General features: G+C 56.9%; 1 protein-coding gene across 1 annotated transcript; it reads right to left on the bottom strand.

Moving 5' to 3' along the window:
- Positions 1-11917: 11917 nt before the first annotated feature.
- Positions 11918-13756, bottom strand: GPR31 (G protein-coupled receptor 31). Its single transcript, XM_065927723.1, has one exon. It carries the CDS (start codon positions 13692-13694, stop codon positions 12744-12746), a length of 951 nt encoding a protein of 316 aa, XP_065783795.1. The 5' UTR covers positions 13695-13756; the 3' UTR covers positions 11918-12743.
- Positions 13757-14144: the final 388 nt, after the last annotated feature.

Here is a 14144-nt window from a genome sequence, read left to right as displayed (position 1 = left end):
TACCCTGATTTTCTCCTGATGACGAGAGGCTAACTCTTAAATGAAGCCAGGAAAGTACAATGTTTTAAAATCTTTGCAAGATTTCCGCCAGTGTGCCAGTTCTGGGCATTCTGGGAGGTATCAGGACAGTCTGGTCTAAACAATACAGCGTGTGCGCGGGCACAGTCTACTGGTGTGTCTCGTCGAGAGGCCTGCTGAAACAAAGTATCCCAGACCAGGCCCCTTGACCAGCAGAGACTGACTTCTCGGTGTCTGAGGCCCTGGTGCTGCGGAGCTGGCTCTTCCTGAGGCCTCTCGCTGGCTTGCAGACGGCCATCTCACTCCTGTGTCCTCGCTGGCCGTGCTTCTGGGGGGCGGTGTGTGTGTCCTAATCGCCTCCTCTTATAGGGACTCCAGTCACATAAGGCCGCATAAGTCACATTAGGGCCGCCCGAACGGTATTGTTTTTAACTTAATCAGCTCGTGAAGCTCCTCTCTCCAAATCTGGGCTTCCCAGGTGGCGTTAGTTGTAAAGAACTTGCCTGCCAATGCAGGAGACATGAGAGATGCAGGTTCCATCCCTGGGTCAGGAAGATCCCCTGGAGAAGGGCATGGCAATCCACTCCAGTATTCTTGCCTGGGAATCCCATGGACAGAGGAGCCTGGCAGGCTACAGTCCACGGGTCACAGAGAGTCGGACACAACTGAAGCGACTTAGCACACAGTCACATTCTAAGGCAGAGGGGTCAGGACCCCAGTGTGTTAATCGGGGGGTCACAAGTCCAACTAGCCCATCACGACTAGGTTTCTGGAGGCAGAGCGGCTCTTCACACCCGAGTTGGTTTCAAATGTGAGCACTCACTTCTGGGTGGTCCCTCCTCCCTGGTGAGCTGCGTCCTGGGCAGTCATTCCCACTGCAGGCTTCAGTTCTCAGCTGTGCTCCCCGCTAGATGCGGACAACGACGGTGCTGCTGGACGCCCCTGCCCGCTGGCCTGCGCTGAGGCACCCCCTGCAGACGGGCCTCCTCCGGAAGCCTCCACTGGTCACCTGCCCCCTCCATCCTGCCCTGGGGAAGGGGTGGTCCTGCTTCCCCAGCCCCACCCTCCAGCTCCATAGGGGGGATTCCCCCAAACCTGGGCCACTTCTGGGCTCGACGCAGAGGGCACTCTCTTCTCCCGGGGACCTCCGGGTGGTGGGCGGCAGCTGTGGCTGCAGAAGCAGCTCTGACGGGGCCAGGGGAGGCGGGGCCCCATTCGCCCACCTGTTTGCACCAACAGGGGATCCCTGGTTCGAGGCTGCAGAGGCCCCTGCTGTCTGATCAGCAGCCCGCAGCCTTCCTCACAAGTGCAGGGAGAGTCAGGGCTTCACGTGTATGGTCGGACTAATGGAATTGCAGCACCTCCCCCCGCGTGGTGCCTGCTGCCCCGAGGGAGCCACAAGCTCCGGGACTTTCCACGCGGGGAGGCTACAGAACCAGCGCTCAGACCGGGCAGCTGGGGCTTATATTCTCCTGTTATGATTTTGCAACTCACCGAGAATTGCCAGATTGCTTTCTCACATTCTTCCTAGAGTTGCATTTGCTAGTAAAATCATTTTCCTGATGTTTTTAGGTAAATCCATAATAGAGCTAGCTAGCAGTAAGAGCTGTGTCTTTTCTGATCCTTTGTCTTTTAAATAGTTTTGTTTGCAGCGGGGTCTTCATTGCTGTGCGGGACTTTCTCTAGTTGTGGTGAGTAGGGGCTTCTCACTGCAGTGGCTTCACTTCTTATGGAGCGCAGGCTCCAAAGCACAGGCTCAGTAGTTGTGGCAGAAGGGTTGAGTTGCTCTGCGGCCTGTGCAATCTTCCCAGATCAGGGATCGAACCTACGTCTCCTGCATTGGCAGGAAGATTCTCTACCACTGGGTCCCCAGGGAAGCCCTCTAATTCTTCGTTTATTTCTTGTATTAGAGTCCAGGTGGACCTTCCAGGAACACCAGCAGGGCGCTGTTGTCCTCAACGTCAATCTGTCCTCGTGATGCAAGCGGGCTGCCGTAGCTCCCTCCATCACATTTTTATTCCAGCTAACAGAAAAAAGGAGAGGGGGAAACAGGTAGCCTTTTATTTAATGACACAATGTGAAAGTCATAGGAATCACTTCTCCCAACCTACTGGCCTCAATGTGGTCCTGTGATTACAACAAGGCAAAGGAAGCCTGGAGAAATGTCTCCCATGAGTAGCCATGTGTCCACACACATGTAATAACAGTGAACACACTGTATGTAATTGTGTCACGATGGACCATTACTCTGTGGGAGGGGAGAGGAGGCACTGGGGAAATGGATTTCAATGGAAAGAAGTACCATTTGCTTTAAAAAACAAGGGCAAAGGTTGTATGTGTTAAAGAAATGCTCAGCTGCAATAAAAAGAGTACAGTGCGAGCTTGGTAACAGTCTCAGCTCAGCCTCTGAGAGGCGGGTCGGCCCGGGGCCCTCTGCCTACACACGGCCTCCTCCCACTCTTGCTGTGATGACCAGCACAGCATCCGGAGCCAGTCACTCTAAACCATCTGAGCACCACATCTGGGGGCTTCCCTGGTGGCTCAGAGGGTAAAGGATCTGCCTGCAATGCAGGAGATGCAGGTTCAATCCCTGGGGCGGGAAGATCCCCTGGAGGAGGAAATGGCAACCCACTCCAGTATTCTTGCCTGGAAAATTCCATGGACAGAGGAGCCTGGAGGGCTGCCATCTATGGGGTCCCCAAGAGCTGTGATAGCTTACGGTGAATGGTGTCAGATTCGTGATCTCTGAAGAAGATTTAGCTTCAGGACCAGGCTTGGTCACTCAAAAGCCTTTGTGTCGTGGAGTTAAGTGTGAAAAGGGACAGAGAAAGGTTCTGACAGATCAGAAGGGGGAAGGAAAGTGCCCCCTCGATAGCCTTCAGTTCAGTTCAGTCGCTCAGCCGTGTCCGACTCTCTGTGACCCCAAGGACTGCAGCACGCCAGGCCTCCCTGTCCATCACCAACTCCCGGAGCCTGCTCAAACCCATGTCCATCGAGTCGGTGATGCCGTCCAACCGTCTCATCCCCTCTCCTGCCTTCAGCGAGGCCTTACATACTTTTATCAAACCCACTCCCACAACATGTGTCTTAAGATCACAGGAGTAGATGGAAGGTTCTCTTAACGAGAAACATGTCCTGGAGCAGGATGCATGGCTATATGATCCTTAGAACAGAGTTTAAGCTGGGTTGTTTCGTGTAATCATCAGCTCCGGGCGTAAAGAGAAAAACTTTTTATGTGTCGAAGACTAAGGAATGTAGAAAAAAAAATTTGTCCTTCCTCGTCCTTGAGAATTCCGGACCCCTCTCCCCTCCCCGAGGGCCCCAGGTCTCTGTGTCCTCCTTGGGGACCCCGGACTGCTTATCAAGCTGCCTAGGGACTGACTCAGCTGGACACAGTGACTGAACACACGCCAGTTTCAAGGGGCCTGACTTCGCAGGCGACGTGTGGGCGGGCCTCCCGGGCGGGACGCGGCCGCCACCTGCTGGCCACAGTCTGCAATTACGGGACGTCCAGGCGAGAGGCCCCAGCGTCTCAGAGGGCAACCCCGCCCCGTCTGCGCGCGAGGTCAGTGGGGGACGGGCAGCGGCCGGCAGCCTGGCCTTTCCAGGGAGCGCTACTTGGCCGTCTTTCAAGTCTGCAACCCGGGCCCAGAAAGCCTGGTGTGTGGTCGGCACTTGGGTCTCACACTTCTCTCCATGAACACTATGGTCCCACCGAAAATGCCAGCTTTGCCAACAAAGGTCCATTTAGTCAGGGCTATGGTTTTTCCAGTGGTCATGTATGGATGTGAGAGTTGGACCATAAAGAAAGCTGAGCACTGAAGAATTGATGCTTTTGAGCTGTGTTGTTGGAGAAGACTCTTGAGAGTCGCTTGGACTGCAAGGAGATCCAACCAGTCCATCCTAAAGGAGATCAGTCCTGGGTATTCATTGGAAGGACTGATGCTGAAGCTGAAACTCCAATACTTTGGCCACCTGATGTGAAGAACTGACTCATTAGAAAAGACCCTGATGCTGGGAAAGATTGAAGGCAGGAGGAGAAGGGGACAACAGAGGATGAGATGGTTGGATGGCATCACCGACTCGATGGACATGGGTTTGGGTGGACTCAGGGAGTTGGTGATGGACAAGGAGGCCTGGAGTGCTGCAGTCCTTGGGGCTGCAGAGTCAGACGTGACTAAACTGAACTGGAAATGCCAGCATTGCTGTTCCAATTTGTCTTGGCGGGAAGGTGTGAGTCTCAGCACCTCCCATTTGTCCCATGGGACCCAAGCTGAGTGCGGCAGCGGGCCCAGGGGCCGGGAGGAGCAGACGCAGAGCCCTCTGCACGGGAATCGTGATGAGCCCCCTGTGAAGTCAGAGCTGGGTTTCCTGCGCTCTCCCCTGGTGGCGTTCACACCCCGCGCGCCCGCCCTGGGTGGGGAAGGAGTCTGCTGGTCGTTTACAGCTGAAGGAGGGACGCTGCCAGATGCTTGCCTGGAACTCGGGTACTGAGGTTTCCGCAGGCCAGTGACGGTTACCGTGGTTACTAGAGCAGGGCCAGGAGGGGAGCAGCCCCCTTTGCCAGCGCCCAGGAGGGCCCTTCCCTCCCGAGGTGAGTCGGCAAGGATGCCGGGAGACCTTCCTCCCCCATCAGAACCTGCAGGACGCCCCCTCCCGTCTCTCGTCCACGGAGGATGGCAGGGTCCCTCCCTCTGCCTCTCTGTTGATGAACCGGCTCTCTTCACCAGCTCTCCCCACACACTCCCCTTAAATGTCAGGTTGGGAATTTAACTGTCAAGTAACACCATGGCTGAGTCCACAGTTTCCAGGGAATTTTGCTGCCTCATTTTTGCTGTTTTCTTCCTTTATCTTAACAGTGTTTGCCTTCGTGTTGGCAAAAGTCTCAGCCAGTGCGTTTTTCCTAGGCAGACAGCGCTTCCGATTTTATGATGCTGGTGTTTGAAATCAAACTAAATATTTTAGAGTAAATTAAAGCTCTAATTGCTTGTAGGCTTGTTATGATGCAGCAGGATTGGGGGAGTTCTTAGTAAATAAAAGTATGATGGCATCAGAGTTCTAGTAAAAATGAGATAAGTGAGTCATGAGAGAGTTCTAGAGTTTCTCCCACTCAACACTGAAATTCAAGTTAGAAACCAGAACGGTGTGCCTGCAACTCCCTCTGAGCTGAGCTCGTGGCTGCTTGGAGGAATTATTTCTGTAAAATACATTTATTTTCTCTAGTAAGGTGAGTGTGTTCACATCTTGGGTTCCTGTTCAGGCTTAAAAAGAGGCTTTTTTTTTTTTTGGCCTGTATTTTAAATTTGGAAATAATTGTTATAATTAAATATATTTGTTGAGTTTTAACTTGGAGTGCAAGGAGATCAAATCACACAATCCTAAAAGAAATCAACCCTGAATATTCATTGGAAGGACTGATGCTGAAGCTGAAACTCCAGAACTCGGCCACCTGATGCAAAGAGCTGGCTCATTAGAAAAGACCCTGATGCTGGAGAAGAGTGAAGGCAAAAGGAGAAGGGGGCGGCAAAGGATGCGGTAGCTGGATGGCATCATTAACTCAATGGACACGGATCTGAGCAAATTCTGGGAGATAGTGGAATACAGAGGAAGCTGGCATGCTGCAGTCCATGGGGTCAGGAAGAGTCTAACTCAACTTAGTGACTCAAAAACAACAATAATGAAACTAACCAAGAGTTGTAGCTGAGACTTGGGGATTGTATTTCGTGCAGGTGTTGGACCGGGGTAGGGTTGTGGTGAGACCTGGCTACTTTTTTCTCACTGAGTGAAGAACTGTGTCATATGAGAATACAGCTGCTAGAGTAGTTTGGGCTTTTGTCCAGAGGTGGGAGAAAAGTCCCCTGGGCTTGAATCCCTTGGATTGCAAGGAGATCCAACCAGTCCATCCTAAAGGAGATCAGTCCTGGGTGTTCATTGGAAGGACTGATGCTGAAGGTGAAACTCCAATACTTTGGCCACCTCATGAGAAAAGCTGACTCATTGGAAAAGACCCTGATGCTGGGAAAGATTGATGGTGGGAGGAGAAGGGGACGACAGAGGATGAGATGGTTGGATGGCATCACTGACTCAATGGACATGAGTTTGAGTAAACGCCAGGAGCTGGTGATGGACAGGGAGGCCTGGCGTGCTGCGGTCCACGGGGTCGCAAAAAGTCAGACCCGACTGAGCGACTGAACTGAACTGAACTGGAAAACAAACCTGTCCTCTGCACTGAACTCCCGTGTCTAACAGGGCTGTGTGAACACACAGCCTGATCTGAGAGGAGCTGAATCTAACCAAGAAATGTTCAGTTTCACGTCGAACGGAAACCAGATGCAGGCGCTCTGGGGACTCCTGGTTGTCCCTAAAGCAGGCACGGGAAGATGGCAGAGCAAAGCCGGCGAGGGGGTGACGTGTATCGGGGAGAAGCGAGGACCTCAGAGGACAGGAGGGCACTGCGGATGGGGGGAACGGAGGCCCAGGTGAAGCTGACGCAGAGAGCGTGGAGGAGAGGTGCACCAGGAGACGGGGGCAGTGGAAACGGAAATAAAGCGCTAAGAGCAGAACTTCAGACGACCTGCCCTGACAGCCGATCTGAAGTCACTGTTGCGGGAACGGGAAGGGGAGAGCGAGAGGGGAGGAGAGGAGCAGGCAGGTGTGCACACAGGTGCAGGGATTCGTTTAAAGGGCCTGACTCCTACGCCCGCAGGCTGCAACCTCCGGCGGGTTTCTGCCTTCAGGTCTCAGCGCAGGACGCCTCCTTCTCCGGGAAACCCAGGGATCTGCCTCTAAGGCGCCCTCCTGATCGGACGAGGCCCACCCCGTCAGGAAGGGTGAGGTAGCTCCTCTCCTCACAGGCAGCCGATGCAGACGCTGACCCGTCCAGAAAAGCCTCCACGCAGTGCCTGGATTAGGGTCTGGTGAGTCCCTGGGCACCAAGGTCTGGCCGTGTGGACACAGACAAGTAACCATCACGCTGACCGAAGACGGGAAACTGAAAAATGCGTTTGAAACTCAGTGAGGCGTAGGTGGGGCTTCCCAGGCGGTCCGTGCTTTAGGGGGATGGGTAGGTCAGTGAGCCTACTGCTCAGAGCTCAGTCGGCAAGGAATCTGCCTGCAGTGCGGCAGACCTGGGTTCGATCCCTGGGTCGGGAAGATCCCCTGGAGAAGGGAACGGCAACCCACTCCAGTATTCTTGCCTGGAGAGTCCCAGGGACAGAGGGGTCTGGGGGGCTGCCGTCTGCGGTGTCGGACAGGACTGAGACACATGCAGCGGCAGGGAGGTGCAGACTGGAGCCCACGAAGGCATAGCTGCTCGCAGGGACCGGGGGGCCACCCAGCAGCCGGGATGGACCGGCGGGGACGTGCGCTCCCGGGCGGGGCTCCACCCCCACCAAGGCCTGCGGGGGGGCGGGGGGTGTGCCCAGGGCTGGCAGCTCTGCCAGTTTCCAAAGCCTAGACTTTTAAAAATGAAGAGTCTTGGGTCTTCTTAACTACTCATAGTATAAGGCAAATTAAAAATTACTTGTGAGTTAAACAGAAGCCTTCTGTGAGCAGAATGCAGCCTTCGGGCAGCTGTTAGAATTCTGAGGTGGACAAGGATTTAACCATCCAGACACAGCGGCAGCCTGGGGAGGTCCCTTCTGCACCTCTGGGTGGTCAGGTGGGTGCTGTGATGGTGCAGCAGACAGCCAGGCGGCCGGGGGCACGCCAGGCGGCCGGGTACGGGCCAGGCGGCGGGGGCACGCCAGGTGGCCGGGTATGGGCCAGGTGGCGGGGGCATGCCAGGTGACCGGGTACGGGCCAGGAGGCCGGGGGCACGCCAGGTGACCAGGTACGGGCCAGGCGGCCAGGGACACGCCAGGAGGCCGGGTACGGGCCAGGTGGCCGGGGGCACGCCAGGCGGCCGGGTGCGGACCAGGTGGCCGGGGGCACGCCAGGAGGCCGGGGGCACGCCAGGTGGCCAGGTATGGGCCAGGTGGCCGGGGGCACGCCAGGAGGCCGGGGGCACGCCAGGTGGCCAGATATGAGCCAGGCGTCCGGGGGCACGCCAGGAGGCCGTGCAGGGCTGTGCAGAGCCTCTGAGGTCGGGCCCGGTACCCTCTCCCCCTCCGTCTCCCACGCCCTGTGCTGCTCACTCACATCTCTGTCCTCCGCCCGCTGAGCCGCACGCGGGACGAGGAACGCCCTGGAGCGTGGTCTCCACTCTGCTCTCCGCTACAGGCTGAAGAGGTAAAGTGAGTCACAGGACAAAGACTGGCATGTTAAGCAAACTGTCCCGCTTGAATGGGAACATGGAAACCATCCGTGCCACTTGTCCAGGGGCTGGACTGACGGAGAGAAGCTCCCATCAAGTCCTGGACGGCCCAGCCTGGGGCGGGGCGTGCCCGGGGAGGCGGCGGGGCCGGTGAACTCCGGGTGTCAGCCTGGGAACCAGGCGGGGGAGGGTGTGAAACGGGCCGGCGCCTCCCCGCTGCCTGGTCTCCCGTTTTCTGACCGCAGTCGGCAGACGGCTGCTCGGCAGGGCTGCACTGAAGACCCCAGGCATCCCGTGTGCATGGGTCAGGACGTGGTCCCGGGGAGCTGGCCGCCCTCCCAGCCGTCTTTCCAGTGAACGGTCATCAGCCTTTCCGGATGGAGACGTGGGCCCCATCCGGGGATGGGTTCGAGTTTCCCCGACAGAAGGGCAGCAGGGTTGAGCCTCCAGCTGAGGCCGGAGCGCTCCCGGGGACGGCAGCCCGTCCCGCCCTGACTCAGGCTCCTGGGGGTCCCACGCCTGAGGCTGGGCGTGGGGGGCTCTAGGCTCTGCATCCAGGAGTGGCTTCTTCGACCACCCTTAGGACACGTGTCTTCTGTCCAACAGTTCCAGTGAAAAAGAGGCTTAGACATGGAAACTGTCTGAGATCGCGGTGGAGTACAGAGCAGGGTGGCGGCAGAACGAACCCGCTGCGGGCCCGGTTCTCACTTTCTTCTCCGTCTCTGAAGTCATCAAGTGTTTCCTGATTTTCAAAGAAACATTTCTCCACTTCACATCACTTGGGATGGCTACTATAAAAACGAACAAACGAACAAGCAAAACCAGAAAATGATGAGCTCTGGGAAGGAGGTGGAGCAATTGGAACCCTCGCACATGGCAGGAATGTGAGATGGGGCCGGCAGTGTGGATACAGTGAATAAAGTGAATTTTTAAACTTTAAATCAGGTTGATTTGTGTATGTATATTTTCCGCAGATTTATTAAGCCTCTACTGTGTGCCAAGCCTGGTGCAAGGAGCCTCCAGGGTGGGGAGCGCAGACGGGAGGTCCACAGAGGCCTCTGGGCCAGGGTGAGCCAGGTGTCGGGCAGGGGGCGGTGGGCAGGGAGGGACTCCCAAGACAGAGGCTGGAGCGTCCCAGGCCCGAACCTGCACCTGCAGGACGTGTGAGCCAGGTGGGCGCAGCAGCTGCTAGAGTCTGGAAAGGGGAAGGAGAAGGTGGCCGGGGTTTTCAAAGAGCAGCGGCGTGATCTGAGCAGAGAAAGAAATACATCTCTCGTACGGAAATCTGGGTCAGAGCTGAGGCACGGCTGAGATTTGCAAGGTGCGCAGCGAGGCTGGGGACCAGCCGCGTTGCAGGAAGTGAGTCACGGGAGAAGAGAAACCAAAACCTGCCGCTGGCAGCAGGATGGTTGCGGTTCCGACGGCCGTCGTGTGCTGTCTGCTCACACTTTCATTCTGAGTCATTTCCTTACTTGGAGAAGATCATCTGGAGAAGACACCCTCCATGCTCCGTGTCTTTAAAGAAGAGGCCTGTCCACATGCAGAGCTGGCGTCCCACAGGAGAGGCAGGACCAGGCGGCCAAAACATCCTCAGAGATGCCTACAGGATCCTGAACCTTCCACACACACAGAAGGTTGTCCTGTTTCACAAAATCCTTAGAAAACATGCAGAAAGGAATCGCTGGAAGGAAAGAATAGCAATAAAGCTTTGATGTAGCAGAGCTGCTGGACAGCCGGCTCAGGAGGCCGTGCTGAGGGCGTGTGGGTGAAACCCTGGGTCCCCAGAGGGACCACAGGCTTGTGGGGACGTACACAGAGACCGCTGGTGGAGCGGATCGCGTGGAAGTGGCCAGGCAGCACCTGCTGTACGCTGTCGTGGGCCGGGTTCCGGGCCCACAGGTTCGTGGATTGTTTCAGCCACACGGTCGCCCCGTGTGGCCTGTTTCTCCTGCCCCCATTTGACAGGAGAGGAGAGTTCAGAGCAGCTGGGTGAACTGTCCCAGGTCACAAGGCAAGGAAGAGATGGAGAAGCGTGCTGACACAGGGGCCCCGGGCATGGCTGCGGACCCCGGGACTCTCAGCCTGGCTGCACAGCGTCAGAACTGACGCTGTTGCTCAGCCGCGTCCGACTGTTTACGACCCTGTGGGCTGTAGCCCACCAGGCTCCTCTGTCCATGGGATTCTCCAGAAAGAACACTAGAGTGGGTCGCCATTGCCTTCTCCAGGGGATCTTCCCGACCCAGGGATCAAACCCGACTCTCCTACATCTTCTGCATTGGCAGGCAGATTCTTTACCCTGGAGCCACCTGGGAAACCCAACAGAATTCATGAGGGGACTTCAATCTCACCCATGCCTCCCAGACTAACTGAGTCAGAGCCCCCGCGGTGAGCTGAGGCATCCAAGTTTCAAAAGTTCCCAGACTGATCCCCCAGCAAGTCCAGGAGACGGTCATCAGGACCCTGAGAGGCAGCAGTTCTGTGACGAGACCTCCCCATTTTGCCCCCCGAGCGTGAGCAGAGCCGCTGGCCACAGCGCTGTGGAGGGAGCCTGGCAAGGCGGCTTGTGGGAAGCAGTCCGTGCCCAGGGTGGGCCAGCAAGCCTGTCCAGACGGTCAGGTGGGCTGGCTTTGCCCACCCCCACCCCAAGTGTACCTGACGTCTGGACGGCTGTGTGTTTTCAGGGTGTGGATTTACCTGCGTAGGGGCAGAGAGGTCATCAGCACGAGGATGGTTAAGAAACATCTCCTGAGTAGATCACTGGGTTATCAATAAGGCTTATGGGGAACTTATCATAATATGGGAAAGGCTTATATTGAATGTTAGTTTCTTTAAGTTCAGTTCAGTCGCTCATTTGTGTCTGACTCTGCGACCCCAGGAACTGCAGCACGCCAGGCTCCACTGTTTCTTTAAAGCAGCATTTAGCATTGTATGTGCACTAGGATCAAAGGAAGAAAAATGGAGACAATTCTTTTCTCTGAGATGGAAGAAACACAGTTTAGAATGGCCACATCAGAGAATTTTATTCAGCGGCATCACACCTCATCGGGTCCTGTTTCCCTTCTAAGTCCTTTGAAATTCTGTTCACTCGGGAGGAACTGAACTCCGAGAAGAGAGCGCAGTGTTGCTGCGGGACCCACATTCCCTGGGTTAGTACTGGCAGCCTGCCTCCTTCATGGGCACAGTGGGAAGGTCATGCCCACATTTCAGGTCTGGTTCTGGCAAGGAGCCTACGTGGGAGGCACACAGATCCTGGAGGGGCGGTAGCTTTGCCATTTCCTGTTGCCTAATTCCAGCAGTTTTAACCTTAAATACCTTCATAGAGCACCTTCTGGGAAAAGCAGAAGTCTCTCCCTGGGGGCGGTACAAGTGAAGGTCATGCGAGTCTCCAGTGTGGGCTGCAAGGGACCCAGTGATACAGGCAGATCCCGGGACCCGGTGCTCCAAGCGGACCCCGGGATCCAGAGCTACAGGCAGACCCCAGGCCCCTTCTAAGCATCTTAGAGTCTCTCTGGGGTGGCACCACCACCTTGAACAGAGGATGGGAGATGAGGCAGATATGAAGGTGATGTTCTAAGTCCTCTGTCAGCAGCATGGGCTGCAAATATGGGACATCATCTAAGAGTCAGAGGAGAAGAGGCAGCCGCTGTTAGTGTCCAGAGGCTCTGCCCACCTTCTCTGTTGTGGCCTTGCGCCCGGCCGGTCCCCAGCAGCCTTGCTCAGGACTTCCGTGTCGCGGGCATTGGGTGGAAACTACGCTCTCACAGCGAGTGCTCCTCCCAGGAGGCTCAGAGCACAGCGGTTGTTTCAGAGCAGGGGAAGCAGACGGAGTTTCAAAAGCACGTAGCCATTCAAACCTTCAAGAGTTCTACAAGCACTCCTGAGAAGTTTAGTGAGAAGGCACGCCTAATAATAAAGGTAGGCACTGACCCTGCTGCCTTGGGTGTGACCTATAATTTATGCAAGTGGAGCTCAAGTTTATCAAGCAGAGCTGAGCACGGGACGCTTACAGCCGGCAGAACCTGGTTTCAGACCCGAAGCCCCACTTCCCCACGTCGGTGACCACAGTCTGCACAGTAGGTGCAAAAGAGCAGGGACCTCTTTGCATTTACAAACCAGCATAGGAAGTTAAAGTGATTTGCCAACGCCGAACCGTCAGAACCAGACGAGGCATGCCACCTTCCTCCTCATCCCCCTCCATCACCGGACACCAGAGCATCTTTTCTCAGCGACGAGCGTGGGGCCATAATCGAGCAGTTCAGCGTGCCCCGTGATTGTGTCAAGGAGGCTCCGCTGGCTCGGTTTTGAGTAGTGGCTCCGTGAGGCTCCGTCGCTGGAGGAAATCGCAGTGAACAGCGTGGGCAGGACGCTTGCTGGTGCGGTGTGAAGTGTGTAGCGCCGAATCCTGACTTCCAATCCTGCTTGCTCGGCCCGGGGGGGAGTCGTCCTGGAGACAGGGAAGGGGGTGCAGTCCTCAGGAGTCCGAGTCTCTGAGGTCCCAGCCCGGAGTCTCTGCGGGCAGCCTGCGGGCCCGCAGGGTGAGGGTGTAGAAGAGCTTGCGGTAGGAGTGCCGGAAGGCCGGGCTGGAGAAGCAGTAGACCACGGGATTCAGTACGCCCTGCATGTAGGTGAGGCTGCCGGTCACGTCAGCCGCGTGCACCGCGGCGGTCAGGAGCCCGCAGCTGCGTGCCCCCCGGGAGGCGGCCAGCAGGATGCGGGCCACGAAGCAGGGCAGAAAGCACAGCACGAACAGCACGACCACCGCGCCCACCAGCGCCCGCGCCCGCCGCAGCTTGGGCTGCTTGTCTGGCTCCCGCAGCCGCTTCCGCAGGGTCCTGAGGATGCCCGCGCTGCAGAACAGGATGAGGCCAAAGGGCAGGATGAACTGGACAAAGAAGAGCGCCTCCTGCCAGAGGCGGTGGAAGGAGGACTCTTCCCGGGGCTCGGAGCTGGGGCACTCTGCCTCCGAGAGGAAGGCGCTCTGGTGGGTGAGCCCGGCCATGAGCAGCCAGACCAGGCCCGAGATGCCCCAGGCTGCCCGCAGCGACAGCGCGTTGACCCTGAGCCTGGAGTGGACCACCCGCAGGTAGCGGTCCAGGGTGACAGCGGTGAGGAAGGCCAGGCCCGCCCCACGGCACAGGGCCCGCAGGAAGAGCAGCGCTTGGCAGGGCGCGTGCCCCGGGTCCCAGCGCTTCTGCCTCAGGTAGAAGGCGGCATGGAAGGGCAGGCAGGCGGCCAGCAGGAGGTCTGCTAGCACCAGGTTGAGCAGGTAGACGGCATAGGGCTTCCACACCTTCAGACGAAAGAAGAAGGTCCAGAGCGCCACGGCGTTGCCCAGCGTGCCCAGCCCGCACTCCAGCAGCAGCAGCGAGGCCGTGGCCACCTCCGCCGCCTGGCTGTGCGCCGAGCAGTTCAGCGGCAGCATGTCGCGCGTCTCCGCCGTCGGTCTGTCCGTCCGTCCGGGGGCCGAGGCTTTGGGAGCGGAAGGCTGGGATGGAGCCCGAGGCTGTGCTGGTTCCCACAGGGCACACACTGACAGCATCCGGATGAAGTCAGAGCCAAAGTAAAATTTGTTTGGGGAACGAGGATCAGGAGCAGAGGGGAAGAAACCTTGCAGTTTTGTTTTGCCGTGAAAAAGGGGAAATTGTGTTTCACTTCCTGTCGTCCTGTGTTAAATCGAGCGCTTTATCCTGAGGGTCTGTGTGTGGCCCCGGAGGGGCTTGGGAAGTTCAGGAAGACTTTATAAAGTTAAGATAATGAAAGGAACAGATTGTTCTCGAGTTTGCGCTGTTTTCCAACAGTCAGACCCGGTGCTGCGATCCCCGAGAAGAGGACGTGGACGGCCCGGTCATTTGACAGTTACTTTCATTTCATC

This window comes from Muntiacus reevesi, chromosome 3, assembly GCF_963930625.1.
Source record: "Muntiacus reevesi chromosome 3, mMunRee1.1, whole genome shotgun sequence".
NCBI lineage: Eukaryota > Metazoa > Chordata > Mammalia > Artiodactyla > Cervidae > Muntiacus > Muntiacus reevesi.
Note: the sequence above shows the minus strand (reverse complement) of the source record. Positions and strands in the feature narration are given on the sequence as shown.

Bases quoted from the DNA above. Each gene is read 5' to 3' on its own strand.
- GPR31 (XM_065927723.1), bottom strand. From the start codon at position 13,694: ATGCTGCCGCTGAACTGCTCGGCGCACAGCCAGGCGGCGGAGGTGGCC.